This window comes from Notothenia coriiceps, unplaced genomic scaffold (assembly GCF_000735185.1).
Source record: "Notothenia coriiceps isolate Sejong01 unplaced genomic scaffold, NC01 NC01_scaffold00036395, whole genome shotgun sequence".
NCBI classification, from domain to species: Eukaryota; Metazoa; Chordata; class Actinopteri; order Perciformes; family Nototheniidae; genus Notothenia; species Notothenia coriiceps.
The window spans coordinates 1,077,431-1,104,754 of NW_011369096.1; the positions used below are offsets into that span (position 1 = coordinate 1,077,431).

A 27,324-nucleotide genomic window follows, 5' to 3' on the forward strand; every position below is an offset into this window, starting at 1 on the left:
GTGGTTCTCAGGAATTCGAGTGGACTCGCGGGGAGTCAGACTGTCCCCCTTCTGGAGGAGGTCGACAACCCTTTGTCGAGAATACAGGGGTAATCACGTCGGATCGTTTGGTCTACGATTGGTGTGCCGGGGGCGATCGGGCCGGGGAGAGGGGGTGCGTGCGGGGTGTGCGCGCCCATAAGGTACGTGAAGGACTAACCTACCACTGGAACGGAGACACCGTAAGTGACTTTGGGCTTTAACGTCAGGACGCAGGAGAGAACACGTACTACTCCAAGTGTATCTTCGTCCAATTACTAATTATATAACTCTACAGAGTTTATATGCAGTTAGTTCACCGTGTTCGATTTGCGCCACGCACCTACTATATAATGGATAACGGTTTTGTCACAAATTATTCAAAAGATTATTTCCGCGGTACACCTTCATATGATCATTATAGTTATACAAACAATAAGAGAATAAATGAAAAACAGGTATGAAATACTATATGGCAGTAAAACAAGAATACAGTTTAAAAGGGGAGTGATTTGTAAAATATCCATAAAGAAAAAGAAAATCTGTTTACAGTTCTGTCTCATATGGGTGCTGAGAGATGAATCCATAGATCTCTTCATGTTGCTCTCAAAGTGCACCAGATTGATGCTTTCATCTTCAATTTTTAAAAAAAAATCTTCCCGGGGGCCCCCCGAACCCCCCTGGAGGAGGTGAGGACCCCCCTAGAGGAGGTGAGGTCCGCCCCCCACTCGCACATAGCACTTTACCCCTGCCTATATGCTGTGAGTTGATTATGGAGCCTTCATTGTAACAGTAATTCAGATGCAATTAGCATATATAAAAGGCCTCAAATTGGAAGCATTGTCTGGGCCGTCTTTTTCACTCAATTCTGCAATAGGTAGATCTCGCCTTTCACCTAGGCCGAGGTCGGTGATCTTGGGCTTAAAAAGGTTGGTGACCACTGATCTAAAGTAACAGATAGAGAATCAGCACTTTTGAAACAGGGCTGAAACAGAGAGGTTTATGTTTTGCTACAATGCATGATCTGTTTGATATTTCGAGCCAAACACTTATAATATATTGATGAAAAACAATATAATAGGGGACCTTTCTAAGTGTATGGCCAACCTCTGTAAGGATTATCAATGTTGGATCCAGAGGGGCATGGAGGGGGTGTTGACATCAGAAGGGGACTCTAGCTCTTGCATGGAGAATCAGTCTGAAACTCTTGCCGGCCATTCAGCTCCATGGCATGCCATCTGTGCATTAGCAACATTAAATTGGCATTGCTGCAAGGCTGCCAAGATAAAACAAAGCCCGACACTCGTCAATTAGCCTGCTGTGTCTCTAGGCTGCAGCAAAACCCCTCAGAGACAAAGACTGAAACTGTGAGAGTGCCCTTGTCCCTGAACAGGCATACTCCCTGCACACAAAAGCAAGATCCTTGGCTCAACTTTAAAGCCAACTATACACAACTGACACGACACAGTTTTAGGCTGTTTTATCCTCCTTTTCTACCCTGCTTTAGGGTTACAGTGCCTGGCTTTCCCCCATTGCCTTTGTGTTATGGTAACAATTGCTGTTGTGTTCAAGATTTGCTTATAGTCAGCTACTTGGTGCAGGGTTTTAAAGAAACGCATCAGGTTTTTTTCGAGGATAGCCTGATTTACCTTACGAGAAATTCAAATTTGAAAAACAGTTTGCTTTGTGCTTTTGTTGACTAAATCTAAGATGTGCTAGCTTTGATCTGGTGGAGACAGCTCACCGGACTGACCAGCTTGCTGATAAATACCGTAAACAGTGATTTTGCTGTAAATGCCATAATCGCTCATATATTCCCAACCGTATTCTCACTTCAGTGAACTTTGGCTATAGCAAAACATGTACGTTGCTAGAAGGATAAGCCACGGAATGTTAATGTTGAGCATTAAAACAACTACAGCAAGCATTCTAAAAAAAAAATCATCTCTTCCCATAACTGCAATACCACAAGATAATTAGTTACAGAAGGCTAAATGGCCAACAATTTGTCAAAGTATTTGCAAGATCATTTTCATAACATACTGAAATGAAAGCAGTGGCTGGCTTAGAAAGGCTGTGATGAAGGATTTGTTAGAGTTTAACATGCAAAAACACTAGTATGATTGTTAAAGCTGCTAACTTAAAGCTCTTGGCTAAGAAATGGCAGATGTTATGCTTGTTGTCTGTTTCATGAGATGTTTTTTTTGTTAGATGCGTGAGACTCAATCCCTTCTCTGGTGTCTGTCTGAGATGTTTCAACTAATCTGGCTCAAACTTTAACAACCACGACTACTTTTTAGCCATCTTATCCACACAACCAGTTTTATGAAGTCATGCTAACCCAGAGTGGCTAAGATTTAATTAACTGTGTCCCCATCCATTGCAGCTAAAAAAGCCCAAACTAGAAGCTTTCTCAAAAAGAAAGAAGCCTGCAATGTGCCCCTTCTGTTCTTAAGCTCTGTATCATGGATGAGTTAGTTACAGTTGCAAGAAAAAGTATGTGAACCCTTTGGAATTACCTGGATTTCTGTATAAGTTGGTCGTAAAATGGAGGGAGCCACTGCTGTCCAGAAAAAACATTGCTGCACGTTTGAAGTTTGCAAAAGAGCACCTGGATGTTCCACAGCACTACTGGCAACATATTCTGTGGACAGATGAAACCAAAGTTGAGTTGTTTGGAAGGAACACACAATGCTATGTGTGGAGAAAAAAAGGCACAGCACACCAACATCAAAACCTCATCCCAACTGTGAAGTATGGTGGAGGGAGCATCATGGTTTGGGGCTGCTTTGCTGCCTCAGGGCCTGGACAGATTGCCATCATCGACGGAAAAATGATTTCTCAAGTTTCTCAAGACATTTTGCTGGAGAACTTAAGGCCATCTGTCCACCAATTGAAGCTCAACAGAAGATGGGTGATGCAACAGGACAACGACCCAAAGTACAGAAGTAAATCAACAACAGAATGGCTTCAACAGAAGAAAATACGCCTTCTGGAGTGGCCCAGTCAGAGTCCTGACCTCAACCCAATTGAGATGCTGTGGCATGACCTCAAGAGAGCAATTCAAACCAGACATCCCAAGAATATTGCTGAACTGAAACAGTTTTGTAAAGAGGAATGGTCCAAAATTCCACCTGACCATTGTGCAGGTCTGATATGCAACTATAGGAAACGTTTGGTTGAGGTTATTGCTGCCAAAGGAGGGTCAACCAGTTATTAAATCCAAGGGTTCACATACTTTTTCCACCCTGCACTGTGAATGTTTACATGGTGTGTTCAATAAAAACATATTGTTTGTGTGGTTTTAGCTTAAGCAGACTGTGTTTGTCTATTGTTGTGACTTAGATGAAGATCAGAACATATTTTATGACCAATTTATGCAGAAATCCAGGTAGTTCCAAAGGGTTCACATACTTTTTCTTGCAACTGTATATTTGCTCCAAGAAATTCTTTCCATTGACTGAAATGGACATCCTCTGAACATGCTGAAAAGCATCTTACCATTAGTCTGTAAGTAAAGAAGATTAGGCCCCGTTTAATAGGACAGGCTCTTGTCAAAGGCAGACTGTTTCAACATGCTTCATAAATTGATCTTAATCCTCAGGAAAGGCCATCTGGACCAAGCTTTGTGGCTTTGCATTGATCGTCCTCAAGTAATGTTAAACCCCTCATTCCTGTCAAAATATATAAGCACAGTTTTCCCTAACTCCATGTTATTTTTAGCATAGAAAATGGATCCACTGTTACATGCAACCTCTCCTGTGTCACTAAAGGTACGGACACACCAACCCGATTATCGGCGTTGGTGGGCGTCAGGCCGACGATGAACGTCGACACGCCCTACTCGGATTGGTGTGTCCCGCACCGTCGGGTCTTTTCAGCCGACCCGACACCTTTTCGGACGAAAACAATCGGCCGAATAAATCACTCTGATTGGCTGTTCAGCTAGCGAATCAGTGCATGAGAAGCGAAACGGAAGTGAGAGACCCAAACAAACTATTAAGAAGGCAAATTTGAGATTTAATTTAACTCCAGCTCTCGACACAGGTTCAGGAAAGCCCCATGAGCTTCTCATTGTTGAGGGAAAATGGAACGCACACGCTATTTGTTGTTTGTTTATATCACGCAGTCTGTTCTTCTTCTCTCGGTTATCACACAGTCTGTCTTCCGGTTATTGCCTCTTTTGAATGACGAATTGGCAATGTGTCGCCGATTGATAAAATGTTTGAAATATGCCTTTTCTTTAATACATTCATATATCAAATCCTGGAGTCAGCTGGGTAGTTGTGGTTTTGAAACACATATGGGTGTTGTACTTTGAATACATTTGACTTGACTTGTATTCAAAGCAGAGCAGCAAGTAAGCATCACTACTGGTGATTTAAATGCATTCTTTGACAACTTCAACACTAGGCAAATCTATTATTTTATTTTTTGCCTATCAGAGTATGCACTTGACTTCACATCAATTGTGTTAAGTTATTCAAGGACGGAGAAAATGCCAAGGTCGAGCAATAATTATACTTTGAAACGATAAATTAAATCAGATCTAGAAAATAGCTAAACAAAAAAAATAAACCTTGTCTACAGTGCCTGTTTTAAATGTATTATTTGCAACCTGATTTGATTTGAGCTAAATATTTAGTTAGAGAAGAAGAGCATCATTTATGCTTGAAAACGTGGAGAGATCTACTGTTATTCATGATTTTGATTTATAAAAAATGACTTCCAATATCTGGTGAAAACAGAAAAAGTTATTTTTTGTCATGGCCTTGTTCAACTGGCTGAAGGGCATTATATCTGCAGTGACTTAAGGGGATCAGTGTTGGGCTTTAATTAAGGTAACAACGGGAGGTCCTGGGAATCTTCCTCTTCCTGTCTTTGATCCTCATCAGACACATAACTCGGAACAGGTTGCATCAGTCAAGACCAAAGTAGTTCACTCGGGTGTCTGAATTTGCTAAAGCCCCCAATGATGTTAGGCCAAAAAAAAGATGCCGCATTGACTATAGAGTGGTGGGAAAGTCAAGCTCACAATATTTGAGTGAAGGTTTCTCCCAGAAGTTCTCTCCGCTGTATGGCTAAGCAATAGGTCTAAAAATCAACATCATGATAACTTCATATTTTTTACATATCAATACATTATAAAGATGACCATATTCTAACTTAACATGCCTTATTGGACTGTATACGATTATCAGTCAACTTTTATGACTAACATAATCAGTTTTTAAAAAGTGATTTGTAGAGAGGAAAATCTCCTATGCCTATAAAAACGTTGGGCCATTATATTACTTCGCATATTTCCGAGAATCTTTTTTTTTTACTGTAATTACTTATGTCAGTTTTGGTAAATTTTTGCCCTTTTTATAGCATGGAACTACCGGCTTCATTAATTTTCTCCCCTTATTGTCATTGAAGAGATATTTTACAGAATAACAAAAAACTGCTAACTGCTCAAGCATTAACTCCTTCCCCAGAACCAACACACATACATACAATGTAAATAACACGTCAATGTTAGTCAGCAGCACCCAAAGTCTAAGGTTTAAGGGTTTTTATAAATGCATGTCAGAATAATATGTTCTTTGACTTGAACAAAGTACAGTCAGCTGATATGTCAAACACTTACTGTCCCTCAAACAATCACTGGTCCTTTCTGTCCTCACTACACATGGCACACTATGTTTCAAGGTTTAGTCATTGTCCAAATTGTTGTTGTGGGAATCGTTACTTAACATTATTGATTAAAGCCAGGAGAAGGATTAGTGTTGTCAAACGTGTTGCTCTTAATTAATGCTGTTGCATCATCATTGGCTCATCCTGTGTATATGTGTCTGCATCTCCAAGGATGTGCAAAATACCTTGTGTGAATTGGATTGTTTTTGTGGCTTGCAAGGAATGGTGAGTGTGTGCAGGTGCTTGTTTCTGTTTCACACCTGCTCTCTTAATCCCCAGACAAATAGAGGTATGTCTTCATGTGTACTCATCAGCTGGAAGGAGAACTGCAGCTGGTGCTCCATCTCTAAAGTTGTTAGTAGACTAATTGCCTATTAAGTTCCAGCTTAATTAGATTTTGTGCAGATAAACATTTGCTCTTGTGAAGGCCAGAGACCACACTACATATTGATAAATTAAAAAAGACAAATATGTTGAAATGCAGGTGTCTAACGAAGTTTAAAAGACTGTCACATTATGCAGATTGTGATTTAGGTACATTTTATTTTGAATTGAAGCAAATTACTTGTCTTAAAAGGGTGGGAAACAACAAAGACTCCCATCAATGAGAATGAAAATACAATCAGTCTGTTATAAATGTAGGCATAATGTTATTTTGGAAACCTGACAAATGTTCTTTTCACTCAAAAATAGAATCCATACATGTATAGTCTCGGTCAGCTAGCTGTACCACTCAATCCAATATTTCTTTAATATTGAAAACGTATAAGAAATGTGAATGGTTTCCGTTTGAAATCTCATTTCGATAATCATCGAAACAAAGCCTAAAAGAAAGAAAAGAAAATCCATGTGGCTGCTCATGGATGTGTAAATGACCTCTACAGCTGGCTTTATCGAGGACCACCATGTGTCCATCATTTCCTCCGCCGGCCAATTTAGCAAAAAAAGCCCTCTGCCCAGATGAGGCATCCCATAATTAACTGGCAGGTGTTTCATCCCCTCTACACAAAGTCGACGCATTAGCAATGAACTAATCAGTGGCCTTTCTCCATGCACAGCAGCATTACAGATGGCCTGGAGTCATCTTTTGTACGTCCCCTGCTGCCCAAGCCAGGCACAGATTCAGAGGCGTGTGTGTGTGTGGCCAGCCCCACGTCTCTAGGGTAGGATCGTATTTCCCCACTGCTTAATGAGCTATTGAGACCCCCGATGCTCTCTGCGCTCAATACCTAGTGCCACTAGAGCATTGGCTACAGGGGGCATCACTGCTAATGGAGCAAAGAGGCCCCGTGCAAGGCGAAAGTCAGGGTTTTCAGCTGTTATGCACATGCTTATGACTGTAAAATCTGATTTGTGGTAGAGGTTTGACATTTAGGAATATTTTCTCCCTAAGAGTAATAAAGTAGACATATTGTAACTGTTTGTCTGTCCTTGCAATGCATCATTGCCTTTGGTCAAGTGGGATGGTAGCAGTAAGTCTTTTATGCAGTTTTATAATTTTTGCTGTTGACCATCTACAATATTTCTACACAGCAAATAAGTCATATCAATATAAAGAGTCTGACTATAAAATCCTTGATTGTCTAAACAGTAATACAACCCAAAATTAAGAAACCGTAATGTACAAGCATCCATTGCTAAGAACACGAAGCACTGATTCAGTAAATACATTGAGTTGTTCACTGTAACTGCACTTTCCAGTGAAAGGCCTGTGTCCATGTCAAATGTACTGAAGAACACGTAAGCTACTTGTACTTGAGTGCCTGCCTGACCAGAAAAAACACTATACACTCCCTCCATGCAATCACCTCCTACGTAATGTGTATGTTCATAACGACCGACGCGCTTCTTATCAGATTTTTCTCGACCCTTTGCATAGAACTGTGCACATGGCTTTTAAAGGAGTCCTAAATTGAACTACATTTGATCCATTATCGGTGTGAATCCCCTGGCATCAGTACAGGCTTCTTTCTATTGAACCTCTGCCAATGTTGTAATAGCAAACTGAAGATGTTGTTATTGTTTAAAACAAAATTACCAGCTACCCATTTGTTTGCTGGCAGGGTTAGGGTTAGAAAAAACACCTGGCCAATTTGTATGAAACTTGATACTGTAGAAAGGTGCAGCACATGCCAATGAAGAACACATTATATTTTAGAGCAGTTCCAAATTACAGAGCCATGTATCACGCATTATTTTCAATCATTGAAATAGCCTTAGCGAAGGTCAGCGCTCTCCGAGTGCCCTTCAAGTTTAGAATGTGATCAGTAGGCATACGACTGGGTATTATGATAAAGAACCATGGAAACTTCCATTCCATCTGTTGGTAGAATGGACTTTGGAGCCGTTTACTGCGTCATGGCATCATACCCGTGTTTACCTTTCCAATGCTGTCAGTAATCAAAAGGCAATAAGTGAGCCTTGAAAATGTCCAATATAATACACAATAGACAACATGTTTGCTTTTAGCTAACCTAATAACTTTTTAGCTTACATTGTGTTAGTATTTCCTCCATAATTCTTCATTAAAATTCAGTGAATACACTACTAGAATTGATTTTGATGAATACGTTTCCTAAGTTGAAAGATGATAGGAAAATTGACTGCAAAGGAACTGTGGAAGCTCTCATTTATGACAAATATTACATGTAATTTTGTTTTTGCTTTCTTCCTGTTATTGTAGTCATTATAGCTGCAGTTATTCGGTAACACACTCATGCCATGTGTTCACGGTTTTGGTATTATATAAGAGAAACTGTTGTTCAAGGAGGCCCTGAATAATTTGCAGCCCAGAACCTGTACGTAGGTAGATTTAAGTGGGCACTCGTTGAAGTGGCATTTTGACTCATGTGGGCAGAGTGAGTCCTCTCCAGGATGTGTGTTGGCGTAACGGTGAGCTCGGTGAACACAGAGACACATGACTGGGATAATGTGTGCGTGTTCACTTTTCCACCCACTTCTTCAAGCCTAGAACAAAATGCAAATGCATTAATTTGTATAATGCCACCAGTTATAATCAATTTGTGCGTTCAAGATGAAGCAGGTCTGTTGGGTACATACAACACTTGTATACACTTGGAGTCCTGTTGTTCAGAAGGTGTAGGGTGTTAACTCAGAATTTGTTCTTTATATTGACATTTAAATCATTGCCCTACCCAATTAGGTTTTTTTTTTGTGTATTGGTAAAAGCGTTTCCTTGACATTTAGGTTAGCTATCTTTTGATAAGCCCAATGTTGCCTCTCACAACACTTTATGAAGGCAAAATGCCAGAGAAATGCATACATTCTAATCCTGCATACACCTTTAATACAGCTTGTAGTTGCCATTGGCCCCGATGCTAGTTAAAAGGTTGTATTTAATAACCATTTTTCTTTATGGTCATTTTATTTCTACATTAGAGGATGAACAATGCTGCATATTGAACTTTTCATAGTTTGTGAACCGGGTTCTGTTTCATAGCACATTATATCTGAGATAACTAAGCCTAGTGGCAATCATTAATAGCCAAAGGTTATGAATTCCTCTTATTTCCAAAGATAATGCACCTACCCACTGATAGGTTACACAATACTGAATAAACATTACCTGCACTGTCATTTATTGCTTCTGTGAAAACACAATTTTGTTTTATAGATTTTCTATTAATCTGTGACTGTCCAAAAAACATTGTAAACTCTCTATTCATCCATCCAGAACAATGGGAACTGGGCTTTTATCTGTGTACACAGCTTGCATAACAACACGTGAGAGGCATACCGAAGTAGAGGTTAATAGATGCAACTCATCAGCTGTGTAGATTATTGGTCTTCTTGGAACCTTATGTCGTTGACAATAATTAAAGGTATATTAGTGTTATATTTTTTTTAAAGGGAAATCCTACATATTTCCAATACTTTGTTGTAGGTGTTATGCAATTTTTTTTCAGCACAGCAAAAATGTTTTATCTTTATGCGAGGACATATTTTTCGGGTCTGTATCCTTTTTAGGCTTTAATATCCTTTTATTTGACTGTACTGCATTCAATATATAAATGTATTTATGGAGTACTGTAGCTCCTGTTGTTGAAAGGCTACGTTCACTGATCAGATGATGCATGATGTGTCAGGATGGGCCAACATGTGATTGGTCACATTGGTTGGGGACATTTGTCCATGAATTCCCAAAGGGCCTAACTAAGGGTCAGACTGGCTTCACAGAGCAACTGGAAATGCTTATGGAAATGTAATCGCCAACACATCATTACATAGTTAAGCTTGCGTCAGCTAATCCAGTCCCAAGCTAGTATTTTGCATGGGATTTTGTGCTTTGACAGTTTATATTTATAAAAAGTAATCGGGGCACATAATCAATAATTATGAATGTGTCATTTTAAAATGAAATCAAGCCTCTGTTCTCTATACTGAATGGAAAGTCATGTGATGCAGATATGATGGAGAAGAGCTGTTTGCTTCCAGTTGAAAGATATTTAGAGGGATTCATGTTCATTTTAATGCAAAGTCAATAGCATCTGATGATCAGTCCACACTATATTTTACTAAGAGTTGTTGTCTCACAATGATGTGTTCATTTTTTGTTAGAAAAAGTATTAATTTCAGCCAAGGTAGACCGCTTATGCTATAAAACGCTACAATAATTCCTGTGATGCTTCGGTGGTTTGATTCCCTTTTGCTGTGATACAGAAACCTGTTACATAAAAGTTTAGAGACTCACTCGAGAGTTCCCTGAATTATTCAAGGTAACTGAATCAAGCAAGACATGTTTTTTTGATTCAACCATTTTAGCATTAAATCAACCAATTTTGTTGAGAAGCTGGGCCTGTCCTGTTTTATCTTTCAACCCTAGTCATTGTTTAATTCACAACATTTATTTTCGCTTTGAAAAAATAACCACCCGACAACTTGGATCCCTTACACGTCTGTGGCCTTCCTATTCCCTAGCGTGGAGAATAAGTTGTCACCCACCACTGTGGTGCTGATGCAGGACCAACATCACACTGTTTGTCAGAGCCACAATGACTCTGCTGTTGTCTGGACTCTGTGGGTCACACGCTCACCCTGAGGCCTTCTGCTTTTTGAAGACTTGCAAAGTGATCTTGTACTAAATTAGGCATAACAGTTTATTTATATGCAGCCTTTGTGTGCGTGTAAGTGGGTGCAGAGGGTCTTGTGATGCCTGTAGGGCTTTACATTACACATTCTTATAATTTTGAACAACAAGTTAAGCATATATTAGGTCATAGGTCATCCATTTCCAGGGCCGAGATTTGTTTTGTATTTGTTGCAAGGCCTCTGAGAGCCTGAAATGCTCAGACAATCGGCTACATTGGAGGCCAAGACATATGTGTCTCAATTTGCATACTCTTGCTACTACCCATGTTATGCACTGAAAACTTAAAGTGTGTACATTTTGACTGTTGTCTCAAATTGGACACAGTTGATGTGCTCTCAGTGGAACTGATGTCTGCTAAATGCTAGCTAGTTAGCTAGCATAGCAGCATTATCGTTTGCGGTGGCAAATCATTAAATAATGCTCAATTAGCCCTACAAAATCGAGTTTGGCTTCTTTTTACACAAATGGTGTATTTATATATTAAATATAGAAAACCCACATGTTTAACTTTGGCTAAGATAACATGGTGGCGATCTTGGAGTGTTAAAGTGTCCAGTGTTCCCTACTCAACTTTTTGACTGTTATAAGTCAAGAAGTAAGGAAATTGAGACACAACATTGGAGAGCAGGATGAAGAGAGGAAGTCCCCTGAACTGACACATCTTGCGTTTTCTGGGTTATATAAATACATCTTGCTTCTCCGTTTCCATCATCCTGTCTGTGGCTGTGCGCATGTGGCTGTTTATTTTTTTATCAAGTGTGTTTCTCTATATCTTCTAGCCAGAGGCACAAGGCCTTTATTTATTATAGTATGAAACCTCATGACTTCGTAAAACTGGTTAACTCTTTTAGCCCTTTTAACACACATTAATTGGGAGTCATTTGAATATATTTTTCTCTTTTTTATATGCTGCGTGCTAGTTCCTATTCCCTCTGAAAGTGGCTCAGAAGTGTCTTTGTTTGAGTTTTTGTTTGAGGATGTTTTGCTAACTCACTCAGCGTGCTTATTTCCTGCGTTCTCCACAGTTCAGAAAACAACTTGAATGTGTGTTTTCCCCTGCAGTGGAACACTACATTGATGTGCAGTAAAGTAAATTAAAGCCCTGGATCCCCCTCAAAGTTTGATGTAAGGGTGGGGGAGTATCAATGAGCAAATTAAGTAGAGGTCTCAGGCAACCCAGAGCAGGCGTTGAATAAATTAGAGATCTGTGGCAGCAGCACTTCACTCTGAGCTTTTAATTTGGACAGTTGGAGTTATTCGTTATTGCACCTTGTAAGTGGCACATAGAGTGCTCTTTTGACTGTGATCTTGTGTCATGTTTGCAAGTTTCTTGCCCCGCATTCTGATCTTTTTCCTTACCACACGTTTCTAAGTTGCTCATGGTTGTAACCAGATGGGCCACATCTGTCCAAAACCAAGTTCTTCTGTCAGCATGTGTGTGTGTGTCTGCTCCCGGCGCACCCTCAGTAGATTCTCCAACACACCTCTGAGAACACGCCAGTGTACTGAAACTCTTGCACCTGGTCGTGAAGCATCAGGAAAGCATTGCTTCCTTGGCTGCTCCGTCAGCGCCAGGCGGATTTCCTGGGGCCTCTGGAGTAGCCTGATCACACTGAGATCACAGGCCCCCCCATCATGCACACAAACACATTAAAGAAACATTAGCTGGATTTAGCTTCAAAGTACCGAACACAGCTTATCCGTCTTAGGGCTGGAAAATGATCAAAGTTGTACTTTTTTTTAACGTGAATTATGCCAACTCAGATCCCTGGGGGTGTACTTTTGTAAGATTTCAAAAGAGCTTTGTTTTGTCAATCCAATTGTTCTAACTTTGCCAGTCAATTTGTTCCTTAAGATATCATACATCAGTCCATGCACTCAAAATGACCCAATATGGCCTATGTTGATTACATAGATAGATATTATGTTACATGGGTCAATTTTGTTATTGATTTTGAAGATCCTGACCATAATTTGTTTTTCTTTTGTTCTTTGCTATTCGTTTTACACTAAGCATATCTCCGTTTTGTGGAGAAATAAGTTCACATTTTTGTTTTAATAATTGACTCTTACAACAATCTATTCTTAGGTTCCCCAGGGATCCCATAGTCCTCCTATAGTACTACAAAAGTGTCAGTTGAGTGTTAGAACATGTGTATAATAATGTTTAGTGTCAGGCGATGTTAATAACATAATATATATATTTTTAAGAATAAATAGGTTTTGACATTTAACATTTTGCTTTGATTGTTGATTCTTACAGCAGTCTATCTTTGGTGTCCCCAGGGATTTCAAAGTCCTGCTTTATAAATAAAAAAAGATTATGCAAATCTGCTGTATGCCACTGTGACGCATGGAAGAAGTCCTGTCATATCCCACTAGCTGGGTGGGCCGTGCTCCAGCCCATATATTACAGCTTCATTAGGATCTCCAAATCACGACTTTAAAGTGTGCCGACCGTGCCCTCGCAGTACTCCACCCTTTTTAAGATTCGCGTCACACACCGCATGCCCATCATCTCCTCCTGTGTCCCAGTTACCAGAGGCCAGCAGTAAAAAAGAACTGACTAGACTATTTTCTACTGCTTACCTCATGCCAGTGTGGCTTTGTGTTCACCGCTGCCACGTGCACGGCCAAATTACAGCCTGCAGGCAGATGTGCAGGGGAGGTGCCAAGCTGCACTTACGGTCCAAGACCTAACCCTCCACACACTGATCAGGGAGGCCTCTGAGGGATTTCAGTGCCCCACTCACTGCTTCCTCTGCCTTTGATGGCGACCTTGGTGCTTCATCATCATTTTGACTTCCATGTTTGTGAAGTGGCATGGCCAGTTGCTGTTCGTACTGCTTTCATGGGCTTAATGATAGCCACAGGGACGGTCATTAATTCTAATTCTGCCTCGTTTGTCAAGCTCATGTACGAGTGAATGAAAATACAGAATAGTTTTTTGCAAAAGATCAGATGTCGCTGTGATTTCTTCTTCTTCATCTGCACAGTTTTGGGTGTGGCCCCTTGCTACTGCCCACTTCTATTCATATTGTGATTACAGCCATTCATATTCATTTGACTGGCTCTGTATATGTGTTTGTCTCTGGTAAAGGACCTCCCACTCATATTTTACACCCATTACCTTCTTCTGGTACACTCCCCTCCCACTGGCCTCCTCTGGGGGTGAGGTAATTGTGTGATGGTTTGCTCATTGTCAGGATCAGGTCAGGCACTGGGAGTGTTTTCACAAAGCAGACATCTGCTGCGCTGTGCTGCACTTTTCAACAGTGACGTAATGTCCTGTGGCGAGACTCATCCATATGAACGTAGTGTACAGGACAGGGTAGGGGCTGGGCTGTGATCAGAAATTGTGGGGGTGGGGAATTCTGAGGGAGAGGTTTGTGCTAAACGGAAACAAAACAAATATTTGATGCAACTGAGAGAAGCTCAAGTCTACATTTAACATTCCTTGTTACTGTTGAAAAAAGTTTTTGTTTTTTTTCAACCTTTTTTTTCAAAAGAAATTCAACAGTTCAATATTATTTTTCACCAGAACACATTGGGTGTTTCAATGAGCCACAATAAGCATGGCAATTGAAGTTTAATCTATTTAATACATATTTGCAACCAAGACAAAGACTTAATCATAACTCTTCCTCCCATGACCTTACTTGTCATGTGATGATGGTTTTAAAACCTCTTTTTTTTTTAAAGCATGTATTAAAAAGTAGGATAGCGGCTGATGTGTTTGGGGGGATTTGGGATATCGGGTTTCCTTTGGGATGGGAGTCAATCTTACTCAACAGGTCAGGACGGGTATTATAAATATCAAAACACCAGTTTTCTTCTGACTAAAGGTGAATTACTTATGATTTTGCATACCCTCATATTTTTGAGGGTCTATTGGTGCAGTGCCTAATGGGGGCTGACGAGGGAGGGAAACGGTTACATGGGCTCTGCTCCAGAACAATGTGTGATGGTGCAGAACCCTAAGCCCATTAGTCAGCCTCAGCTTTAACTCTGTATTGTGGCCTGGAATGCATTCATCTGGCTGTCCATCTCTGGCCCCTCTCTACCATGACTTCTTACTTACAATCAGCTACTTTTCAATTGGAGGTCAGTGTTAGTTCAGGGTGTGATTATATGCTCCAAAGTTCTGACCCTAACCACACTCACTGCACTAATACGTACCCCAAATTAGATTTTTCTTTAGACATTAGCTTATTTTTCCATGCCCTAGTGTATTTGTGGAAGCTTGATGAGCACATTGCATTTGAATTCTGCAGCATCACTCTACAGTATGAACAACTCCCTTAGAAATCACTTTAAACCCTGTATAACCAGTTAGCCTGCTGGTTGGTCCCATGCTACATGTTGATATGCTGTGTGCTTAAATCAGACCAAAGCCTTGCATACATGTCAATCTCAGCAAACCATGCTCCGATTTCCCTTACAATTTCACACCCGGGTATTTAGTGCTGTACAAAAACCCATGCTAGCGTCTGTCAATGTCAGACATTCCTTCCTGCTTTCGTGTTTAGCAATTTTTAGAGCATATGAATATGTGAATAATGCCATTACTCAGATCTGGGACTCTTGGTGAGTGCCCCTTCCCTCCAGGCGAGGAATTAGACCAAATTAGACACTGGGGAGAGACTATTTCGAAGCATTCCTCCAAAATTACCGCAAGCTATATTTACCCTCTACTCAATGTGCAACGTAAGACTTAAGATGTTAATCTTAGCTTGATAGTTAAAAAGGTGGAAGATTAAGCCCTTTACGGTTATAAAGCCAGGAGCATTGACTTTTACTAAGACGTAACACTCCTGTGTAGATGGTAGGGATTTATCATCTGGCTCGAGGCCTCTTTAGCAGGGCAGATGATGGCTTTATCAGCTTGTAACCATAGAACATTATAAGAAGTGGACATGATCAACGAGACTTCACCCATTGGTTGGTAGACTAATATTTCAGAGACTTTGATTTGGGGATTTTAAACTTTCATTTAGTCTTTTCTACTCTAAAAGTGAACTCGATCAACTAAAACAAAGCTCTTGCTTTGTTGAAGAGGAGTGTAAACTAGCGGTTGAGACGATTCTATGAATGAAAGGCACATTTACAATAGTATTTCACTGTTTTTGTAGCGGCTTGTTTGTAGCCTTTATTTAACCAGGTGAAAGCCCCTTGAGATCAAAAGATCTCTTTTTCAAGGGTGACCTGCAGGACATTAGTTACACATGTAACATAAAAACAACAGAACAACAATAAGGATGACATACAACATAATGTACAGGGTTCAGTTTACAAACTCTATTTACAGTGACCATGAGTATCAAACAGCATGTCACCCAGCCGAGTTTTAAAATGATGCAGGGGAACCAAAGTGCTCAGTTTTAAACATGTTTGCAGACTGTTCCAATTTAGTGGAGCTGCACAACTAAAAGCTTTCTTCCCTAAGACAGTCCTAGCACTTCGCACATTTAATAAAACAACATCATGAGATCTCAGGCAATAAGTACTTTCAATTTGTCGAGAGATCAGGGAGCAGATATAAAAAGGTAGTTTACCCAACATGGCTTTGTAAATGAACATGTACCAATGACTGAGCCTCCGTACAGCTAGTGAAGGCAGACCGGCCTTGGCATACAGGGTACAGTGATGAGTAAGTGCTTTACAGTTAGTAACACATTTCAGAGCACAGTGATAGGCGGCATCTAACTTTTCCAGGCAATGGGCAGGTGCATTCATATAGATCAAATCACCATAGTCCAGCACAGGTAAAAAGGTCACAGAGACTAGCCTTTTCCTGGCTTCAAATGAGAAACAGGACTTGTTTCTGAAAAATAAACCTAGTCTAACCCTCAGCTTTTTAAGCAGATTAATGACCTGAAGTTTAAAAGTAAGACAATCATCAAGCCAAATACCTAGGTATTTATAACAGGTAACCACTTCGAGTACTTGTCCTTGCATAGTAACAATATCCAAAGCAGTGTCTGTAGTCTTTTTAGCTTTAGAAAAGAGCATTACCTTGGTTTTATATACATTTAAAAGAAGTTTAAGCTCAGCGAGCTGAGTGTGAATAATGTTAAAAACAGCCTGTAATTTAACAACAGCCTCCTGAATGGAGGGACCTGCACAGTACATCACGGTATGATCCGCATAAAAATGTAAAGTAGCTTCATCCACATTTTCACTTAAACGGTTGATAGAATAAAAGTGGACCTAAAACAGAACCTTGAGGAACACCATTAGCAATGTTCAACCACTCAGAAGACAGCCCATCAAAGTGAACACATCACCTTTCAGAGAGGTAGTTCACAAACCACCCCACTGCATGGCTGGATATGCCAATACTGAGTAGCCTCTGATTCACAATGCTTAAGGCTTAACCTGTGCAAATGAGACAAATGGATACTGGTTATTCTCAAAGCAATGGCTATCTGCGCTGTCAAGCGTATATAGCTCGGTGCGCTTGTGCTATTTGCACATATTTAAATTAATTGATTATTGTACATTTGTATTAAAATAGCGTTTGAAGCGCATTTGTGCTACAAGGATAATGCACAATTCATGGAGCTATTAGACACCGCACTCCATTCTTTTAGAATTTGCCCCTCCAGACTTATTTTTGGAACATCAAAGTGACCAACAAACACCCCTCTGATGTTCTGTCCAGTTACATATCCCTTGTCCACTGATGGGCCACCAGTGCAGACAGACTCAAAGCAGTTCTCCTTTACACTGTCAGTAATCATCATGAAGGTCTTAAATGATACATTCTTCAAACTCAACTTCACCTTGTCTCAAACTAACAATTTCTCAAAAAGTACAAGGCACAATCCCACTTATTACCAGACGTGGCTTTGGAAAAAGTTCCAAAGCAATGAATGCCAAAGTACAGGGGGGAACAGGGGGACGAAGAAAGCTAATTTGCAGTCTTGTGTCTTGCTGGAGGAGAAAGTTGGAACTCACTACTTGCAGCACTGTACATGACTGTTCGCCTGCCAAGTGGGAGCCGTAAAAAAGCAATTGCCTCGGCCTCACCCTTTAGTGTTCCTTCTTTGTGGGTGTATCACATTGAAATCAAACACTATTGTCCCATACTAGATAAATAATGTTGTCATTGTGATATGGCCATCACACCATCCACACCCTTCTCTCAAACCATCATCAGGGATAGTCAGAATAGAGAGAACAAATAGTATATTGTTTGGCAATTCAGTGGGGGGGGGGGCAACTACAATAATCATGCCCACTTTCCCATTGTGTCACTGTCCTGGAATGTTTGACAATAGGTTTCACTTTATAAAAGGTGCTCTACTTTTATCATTCAGTAATCCAACAAGGGTTTGTTTCACTCTGACTAATTGCATAATTCAAACACCTGCCAGAGTTTTTTTTTATATCAGATTTGTTTTTTATAGTATTGGGAACAGTTCCAGAAGTCATTACGTGAAAGTTAAAACAATTTATATAAGACAGTTTATATAAGGGGGGGGGAAGCATGCAACTGTTTTGGTTCAGGAGCTTTAGTTGAGAAGATAGGTTTAGTAAAAAAAAGAACTGGTCAATATTCCAACTTTAAAATCCCAAATTCTCAAATGGGAACCAGCCGGGGGAGCTAAATAAAGCCATGTCCTCACAGTCTTGTGGCTGTTCTACAGATGCGACATCATTTCCAAAAAATCCACATGCTATTGATTAGGATAGACGCCATGCGGCCTGGAACAGGAGTGGATCATTCCCTATGAACTTCCTTTACCCCATTGTGTCTACACCCCCCCTAAAAGTATCAAGGAAAATACTTGGAAAATAAGATTGTAATCTAAAAGCTTATGATGTTGTACCTTTTTGTCTTCCAGCTATGCTTTGGCAGATGAGGCCTATCGCTCACTGAGGGACCAGGACAAGGACCAATGCATCCTCATTACAGGGGAGAGTGGGGCTGGGAAAACTGGTATGTGGCTAAATTTTAACTCCTTTTATCATAACGTCTGAAAATTCAAAGTCATAATATGTAATGTTTTTGTCTAAACTCACTTTTGTTGAGTTTACTTGCATGTCCAAAATGTTTCCTAACCATTTTCTAACCTAGAAATATCCATAATTTTAATCAAGGTTATTTTGTAGAGTAAGTGTAATCAATGAACCTTGTCGACCTCAGAGAAGCATCCTCTTTGCTCTTGTTTTCAGCCAAAACGGCCTTTAACATCATTTGATCTTACGTTATCAGAGAAAACTGAGATCATTGTAGAAAGACAGATTTGAAATGGCATCATTTTTGTGTTTTTACTGGTTCTAAACATCGGGATGTTTGATTTGGAAAAGAGAGACAGCGGTAAATATTTTAGATACCGGGTCAAAACGTCATGAATGTCTGGTTCTTAAGTCATCAGACAAACAAACTGAGCAAAACATCAGTGGCTCGCAGACCGCTAAGTCGGTCGAGCAGCAACGGAGAATACTGATTTTATTTTTACGTTTTATTAAGTGTTTGTTCCTGCTTATAATTTGGCACTGCTGAACAATGGACAATGAAGGACTCCTAAACAGGAGACGCAGACTGAAATAATCAAACGCTAAATCCCTATTGACATCAAACCTTCATATGCTTTAAGTATTTAAAAATTGCGTATTATGTGTATAATACTCGATATCAGACAAGGCACACTGCCAGCGAGCACCACTGTTCTTCTATACAACGATATAGCCATTCCTACTTGGGATCTTTCCCTACCTGAAGGCTGGCTTTTGATATAGGTAATGCATCTGCTGCCAGAATTTACATGAAAGCTCTTCTTTATGAAAATGTAAGGGGGAAAAATGTGTACCTTTTTTTTTTTTTTTTTTTATCCTTGCTGATAAATCACAGTAGAGTTTAAATTTACCATTAGGCTTTCTTGTATTTTCAGCTCTTTTTGTGTGCAGTGCTTTGTTTTAATTGTAGTCAAAAATTATTTGTAAAGGCCGCTGTAAGATAAGGGTTGTTATGTATAAAGCCACACTGCTCGTTTTGATAAGATCTACCTTTTTGATTTCCATGTTTTTGAGAACCTCATGTAGAGACGTGACTGTAACTCTGTGATGACCTGTATTATAGAGCGGGTGGAAAATTATAGACGTAGACAAATCAAAGTAGAACAGGAGCATACAGTTAAAATACATAAAAGCTCATGTTGCAAAGTGTGTAGGACTACAGGCACTAAATGGAGCCTGCTGATGCTAAAGGCAGCTGCTTTCACGTCACATTTTATAATAATGTGGCCATGTTCTGAGGCAGTTTCACATACCTTACAGAAACCCAAGAGGAATGGAATTTCCTGGTCTCTGTTAACAGTGTAGTGTCACAGGTAAAAAGCCATTTTCAGTTGGCAGAGCACAAACCGAAGGAAAGCGGCAGTAATCCACTCATAAAATACCTTCCTGTACAGTTAAATCACAGACACGCATTCATACTTAATATTCTGACCCTTGCCCTCAGGTTGCTTGACTGAATCCAGAGTATATGCTAATTATTTTCGTAGCCTTCCTAACCATTCGATGAATGTGTGTTTTGTCCTCTCCAAAACCATTTACAGTAGTGTAAGAAGGCCTCGACTTTATGATGCTGGAAAAATCACTGTCAGCATGAAACTCACACACTGGATATGCATGTGTGCAACAGATTTAAGTGTGGGAGTGATTTGTAATAATGTCCATTTGGTTGCAATTAAAACTGGCCATGTGGCTTTAATTAGAGGGTGAGCAAAATTGCCATAAATATGATATGAACATTAACTACCACCGTGGGAATATGTGGGAATTTTGACTAAAGTCCTTATGGGGGTAGATTTGTTTCAATATTTAGAAAGAAAATCTTAAAATACATAAACAAATTAGAAAATCTGTGAAAACTTACATTAACAATGCTTGTTCAGGCATTTGTTAATCCAGATTGTATTTGTGGATCGAAAATGCGTTTGTAGATCACAAACTTGTTGGTTTTCACAGATTTTCTTGTTATTTGTGTAATGTGTTTGCGTATTTGCAGATTTACTTTTATATTTGTTACAAATAATTATTTTGCATTTTTGGAAGGTGTTTTACATTTACAGATTACACATTAGCTCCCGAAATATCTATCTGTTGACACAAATAATATTAAGACAGATCTACCTCCATAAGTCCTGATCATCATACTGCAAAAAGTTCAAACTTGTGATTGTCACAGTTTCCTCTCAATTAGACATAAAGGAACCAAAACCAAGAAGGTCCCCAGTGTTGATTCATAAATAAACCATTCCATTAAAGTTATGTCTCTTTGTTTATGCATGGGTGTCACCACCCTACTTTAATTTGAATCCATCACATACTGCACTGATGTCATATCCATTTCCCGTATTGATAATACGACGCACTGTTTTCATGCTGCTGATGCCCGTGAACTATTTGCACATTGATCTCTGGCTGTGGCTCAGATTTTACCGACCCTAATTTTCCTTGTGGCACTTTGGCAGCAAACATCTCAAAGACACACGACCGTTTTAACAAGAAAACACTGTCAACACTGTCAACAGTGTATGACACAGTCCGACAGCCACAAAAACCATTTCAGTAGGGAAATACAGGGGCGCAAAAATACAAATGAGACAAGAAATGCAACGGTGCAGTTTGACGGATCATGTTTTTGCACCAAGCTTTCATTTGGGGTCTCTCGGCCTCGAATGGATATAAAAAAAAAAAAACTCAAAGAAGCCGTTCAGCCAACTCGAGGAGATACATTTGGATTTCAGTAATCTCATCGGCCTCCAAGCTATGTTGCGGAATAAGGCCATCAAAAATGTGCCGACACCATCGATATGGGTCATTGGCTTTCATGTATTGTGCTCCATCTTGCCGTGACTCGTACAGGAGCACGGAGCTGTGACGAACATTATTATCAGATGCAGGCAATAGCGGACAGGAGACATAACATGGTGCTATTGTCTAGTTTATTGTGCTACCTCTTCTTTCTGGAAATGTGTGTGAGAGCGTGTCTGGAGCGGTTTTTTTCTATGCCAGGCTCATCAACAGTCTGTACCAGCGTCTACTGTCAGAATCTTTTTTTATCCCTGCTTGGCCACATCATCAGTTGTGGGTCACTGTCATCTTGCCGGGCAGGAGCGATGATCCCGATGCCAACAACCGTCATCCTACAAGGCATGGCACTTGTTTCAGACAGGCAGCACAAGATGCCTTTTGAGCCCATGTCGCGTTATATCATCCAGAAAATTATTATTTTTCGAACACTCTGAACTCAAAACACCCTCTCTCTGAGTCTTTCAGATCCCCTTTCAGTTGGAACACAAAAAGTAGATGAGCAGGGATCATCGGTCGATCCAAATAAATGTTCTGTCCTCTTGTTACCATTAAAATCATTTGAATGATGATAACCTGATGCAATATTGGTAACATAAAAAGTTGGCCTCCATCATTGGGCCTCTTCCTCATCTCTGCACCCCAGAAAAAACGAATGAGCCACACCCTGTCTTGATGGGTGTCAGGGGAGAGGAGGTCAGGGGGATTTTTTTACGGGGATGTTTAGACGGGTGGGCACGTCAGTTGCTGTCATGTCTAGTGAAGGATTTGACCTAATATTTATCCGTGTGTGTGCGTGTGTGTTCCAGAGGCCAGTAAGCTGGTGATGTCATACGTGGCAGCGGTGTGTGGGAAGGGCCAGGAGGTGAACAAGGTCAAGGAACAGCTGCTGCAGTCCAATCCCGTGCTGGAGGGTGAGCGAACGCCAATCACACTCATCAAGCTAATCCAGCGGCTAAGTCTCTGCTAACAGCTCAAACGCTGCACACAGTAACACATAGTAACTGCAAAACATAACTTTTAGATTTCAAACACTGACAAACGCATAAGCATGTCAAATATTACTGTCAGAGGGAAGTAAGCTGATCAGCAAAATAACTTTTGGAGTCCAATAAAGCCCTTACTTTCATTTCCTTTACTCCTCCACACACACACACACACACACACACACACACACACACACACACACACACACACACACACACACACACACACACACACACACACACACACACACACACACACACACACACACACTGTCTCAATCCCTCAGTGCTGGCACAGGAACAGGAACAGCTGTATTATAATTGGGGGCAGTGGACAGGAAATGCCCATGAATGATGAAGCTGTATGCCCGGGCTGAGTCGCTGCAGAAAAGCTGCACATCTGCAAGACTTTAACCCCCCCCCCCATTACCCCTCAATCTAATTTGCTGAAGAAGAAGGAGCGGGGGAGGCACAGTTATCTCGTGTTATGTTCACTCTCTGTGACTCTGTTTTCTTTCAGAACCTTTATTGGTTTCATTCTTAAGACTTAAACACACATCAATCAGGCGTTATCAGCAGTTATGCTCATAGTGCCGTGCAGTATGACACAGTAATGGTATTTCAATGTAGAAATGTGGGAAGCAAATTGAAAGGACTATGGATTGGATAATACTTTTCTAAAAGGTTATCGAAAGCACATAACATGACACACATGCATTTTAACCCTTTACATCTCTGTGTTTGAATGTCACCTTTTGTTATTGTTTGTTTATAAGCAATGGCACATATTGAAGCACTTGAACTCGAACGTGGTGTGACCGCAAGGTTCAGCTCTCCTAAATCTGGAAAGCCCTGGTGCTTTGCTTAATCCATACAGAATTATGGGGGCTTCATCTGTACAAATAGCTTCGACATCCAGCCCTTGCATGATTGACAGCACTTGCAGTGAGGCACAATGCGAAATTCTGAATGTGTTTGGGTGTGCATGTAAACAAGCTTTGATTTGTTGGGGTTTTATTTGCTATCACTGGTGGGATTAGAATAAATAATTGAAATGTTTCCAACATTTTTTCATTTTTTTAGCCTTCGGAAATGCCAAAACAGTGAGGAACGACAACTCTTCCAGATTTGTAAGTATCTTCTAATAAATGACTATTGTTGTGTAATGAGATGTTGCTTCCCTAATAAAGCCATATTTGCTAAACATTATGCACAGCTTCCTTTCAGATTGTGCATAATCTGCCACTTTCATCTATGTGTTGCTTCTTCTTTTCAAATCTTGCCCCACAGTGTTTCTAAATTCCTCTCCCTCGTGTGTTTGTCTCTATATTCTTATTGATTTACATATCAGTCTGGCTCTCTTAATTGAACTCAGAATAGTATCTACAATGTTGTTCAGTCCACATAACAGTAATTCTGTCTAGACACCGACTTTTTAAGGGCTATATGGTTTGAGTCGGCCTGCAGGGGTTTGCACATATAAACTGGTTTGAAGATGTCAAGGCCGATGTGTCCTGCAGACACACATCCTTGTTAAATGATGCATGTTAGTAAGAGTTTCACAGCTACATTAAACATGCTTTCGAGGGGCTTTCGTCACGTGTGTGTTCCAATGTGTCTTTACCATATAATGTGAAGGATGGATCTGTACATAACACCCGCCCACGCACTGCTTCCAGTACAGCAGGCCTTGCACGCTTGATAAATTGCGGTCACACATGTTTAAATAGCGTTTGTACATTCAGCATGCACTGGTTTTAACAACTGTGTGGTGGAAAGCCACTGCAGACTAACATTGGGGAATCAGTTTTTCCAAACTATATATTTAATTTAAATGTTATATTTTTCTGGATATCATCTCCTTTCTATAGAGATGTATATACAGTATTTTATTTTTAATTATTCTGTATTGCACATTCTCCCTTTAACTTGTGTTTATATAAATGATAAATATATTTTAAAAGGGAGTAACTTTCACAAAACCCAATTGCCCCCTGGATTAATAAAGTATTCTTCTTGTATTTAACTAGATTGGCACTTGTTAACAGGTTTCCAGTTTCTTCCAATGACCGGTTGTGGTTTTAAAAAAGGAGAAGCTGAGGTAATCTAATGCTAATCTCTTGGGCAGAGATAGCATCATAACAATGATTCGGTGTTTAGACACATCCAGAAAACAAGTAATTCCCAGGCTGTAGCTGTATGAAAGGAGACGGGCGTGTTTTGCTTATTGTTCTTCCCGAGAGTGCATCCTCACACATTTCTGTCTCTCTATTACCAACACAGCTTCAATTTCCTCCCTTTTGTCATGACATTGAATCAGTACTCTATCACACCAATCATTTGTGTTAATTAATCTTACATGGATGTTTATTTAGCTGCAAAAAGCCAGTCAATTTTTTTTTGGAATAAATGCCATGGTGCTGGTAGACTGAAGGGATGTTTGACCTCCATGTTTGTTTTGATGGGAACTGGTTATACCAGCCAGTAGCAGCTAGCTACTGGCAATGCTTTTCCAATCCTAATTTTAGATCCCCTTTCACACTATATCAATCATCAACCTTTATTGGCACACACACACACACATGGTGGTGCTTGGACTTGGGAGTATTATAAAGGAGTATGCCCCTGATCTGTTTATATTTAGGTAACCTTGGTAAATATACCTCCTTCACAAGGACCCTCCTAGACACCAGCTCATCGGAGCTCCATCAGTTTATCATAAGGCTGTGAATCAAACTGTCATTCTGCTGAGTGCAACAGGCTTATTGAGTTTGGCTCACCAGTAGAGCCTGTCTGCTATTAATACACCGGAGGGGGGGGAGGCAAATCACACACATACAGGACTCTGTGTTCTAACTTCCAAGATTCATACAGAAAAGGAGAAGAGGGGATGACATGCTTTTTTTTGCTTCTCCAGTAGGAAGAACTTGAGAGGGATTTCCCCGCCACAGAGGCTAGTTATTTCATAGCCGTTTATGATTGGCTGGTGATTTATTCTAACCTGAATGTGGCATGGGATGCAGACAAATCACTGTGACCTGGGGCCTCATGTATAACGCCGTGCGTAGGATTGACGTGGGAAGGTTGCTTACGTAGTAGAAATCCAAAAAATAGGTCCATACATTTTCCGCCACTTTCCGATTCACCAAACATTGCGTTCCGGCGAGGAAAGTGCGTATGGCACTTCCTACGCCGGTTTCCCTTTATAAATCACAACCGACTCGAAATGCAGTGCAGCTTTGGCGGGCTTCACGTAACGCCCATATTTGCCTATAAATAGTCAAAGAAACGCCCTTTCATTCATTGATTTTGACTGACTGCATTGAGAAGATCGCAGGAAATGACGACAGAACAGCTAAAAAAAACATCTCACACCGTGTCAGATTTTGGTTATTGTGGGGAGGTCGAGATAAACCATATTGTTTGGTGGATGCAGTTTGAACCAGAGTAGCAGCATGGAGGTCGGATCGTCACCAAAATAAATAAATAAGTGGTCCGAAAAAGGTTAATGACAAAAAAAATACGTAGCCTTCCTCAGGCAGTGTGTTTGTACCGGGGCCAGGAGACACCCNCACGGAAAGTGAGTACAAACCTTTAAGAAAGACTGTACCTATGGATTCTCGATCTCAAACTAATCTAAACTCTGTGAACAAGACCCCAGTAAACCTGAACTCCTCACTTTGAGCAGAGCCTTCAATGCTTGAGGTTCGGTTTCTGAGGAATGCCCCTTTGATTTTTGAAAGATTACTTTTTAACCTTCCTGTAGGTTAGGAGTGAGTCACTGCTCAAAGGAAAGGAGAATATTGGGGCGAGTGTTTCCCCCACGGATGGAGTGATAGCAGCGGTGCTAAGGCACGTGGGCCCAGCAGAATGTGAGCGCGGAGCGCATGGATTTATTTAGTGTGTGCGAAGTGCGCCCCGCCAATTTGATTCTATGTGTCAGCACAAGAAAGGCTCTTGAGGCCTAGCACCAGGGCCGGTTCTAGACAATTTGCTGCCCTAGGTGAGATTTTATATATAAAGAATAAATGAAAAATCTCTACAAAAGACAAAAACAGAAACTTATTGACATAGGTAATAGACGTCAAAATGGCTTCAAATGTATTCAGTATTGTATGAACATGTTTTAATTAGGGGGTGGACATCACCTCCTCTAGGGGGGTCCGGGGGTATGCCCCCCTGGGAAGATTTTTTTGAACATTTTAAAGTAAAATGCTTCAATCTGGAGCACTTTGAGCACACAATTACTAGAGACCAGGGGCCTCATTTATAACGCCGTGCGTAGGATTCACGTGGGAAGGTTGCTTACGTAGTAGAAATAAAAAAAATAGGTACAGAAATGTTCCTACATTTGTGTACATTGCGTACCGGCGAGGGAAGTGCGTATGGCACTTCCTACGCCTGTTTCCCTTTGAACCAGAGGAGCAGCATGGAGGTCGGATCGTCACCAAAATAAATAAATAAGTGGTCCGAAAAAGGTTAATGACAAAAAAAATACACATAGCCTTCCTCAGGCAGTGTGTTTGTACCGGGGACAGGAGACCCCCCCCCCTTGATGAGAAACTGTAAGAAATGATCGGGGAATCCCTCCGGAGTGGAGTCATGACGACTGGATCTGAATTACGTTTTTGTATTTGGTGGTTTGTGTCCCAGCTGTCGATCAGCTGTGTGCAGCGTCTCAACTGCAGCCTGTGCATCTCAACCCCC

General features: G+C 40.5%; 1 protein-coding gene across 4 annotated transcripts in view; it reads left to right on the forward strand.

Moving 5' to 3' along the window:
- Nucleotides 1-27,324, forward strand: part of myo1b (myosin IB) — a 73,442-nt gene that overhangs the window by 14,732 nt on the left and 31,386 nt on the right. For all 4 annotated transcript variants that reach the window (XM_010792223.1, XM_010792224.1, XM_010792227.1 and 1 more), the window contains exons 4-6: nt 18,658-18,752; nt 22,441-22,545; nt 23,701-23,747. In XM_010792223.1, coding sequence (XP_010790525.1) covers nt 18,658-18,752; nt 22,441-22,545; nt 23,701-23,747 — 247 coding nt within the window. The remainder of the gene's footprint in view (nt 1-18,657; nt 18,753-22,440; nt 22,546-23,700; nt 23,748-27,324) is intronic.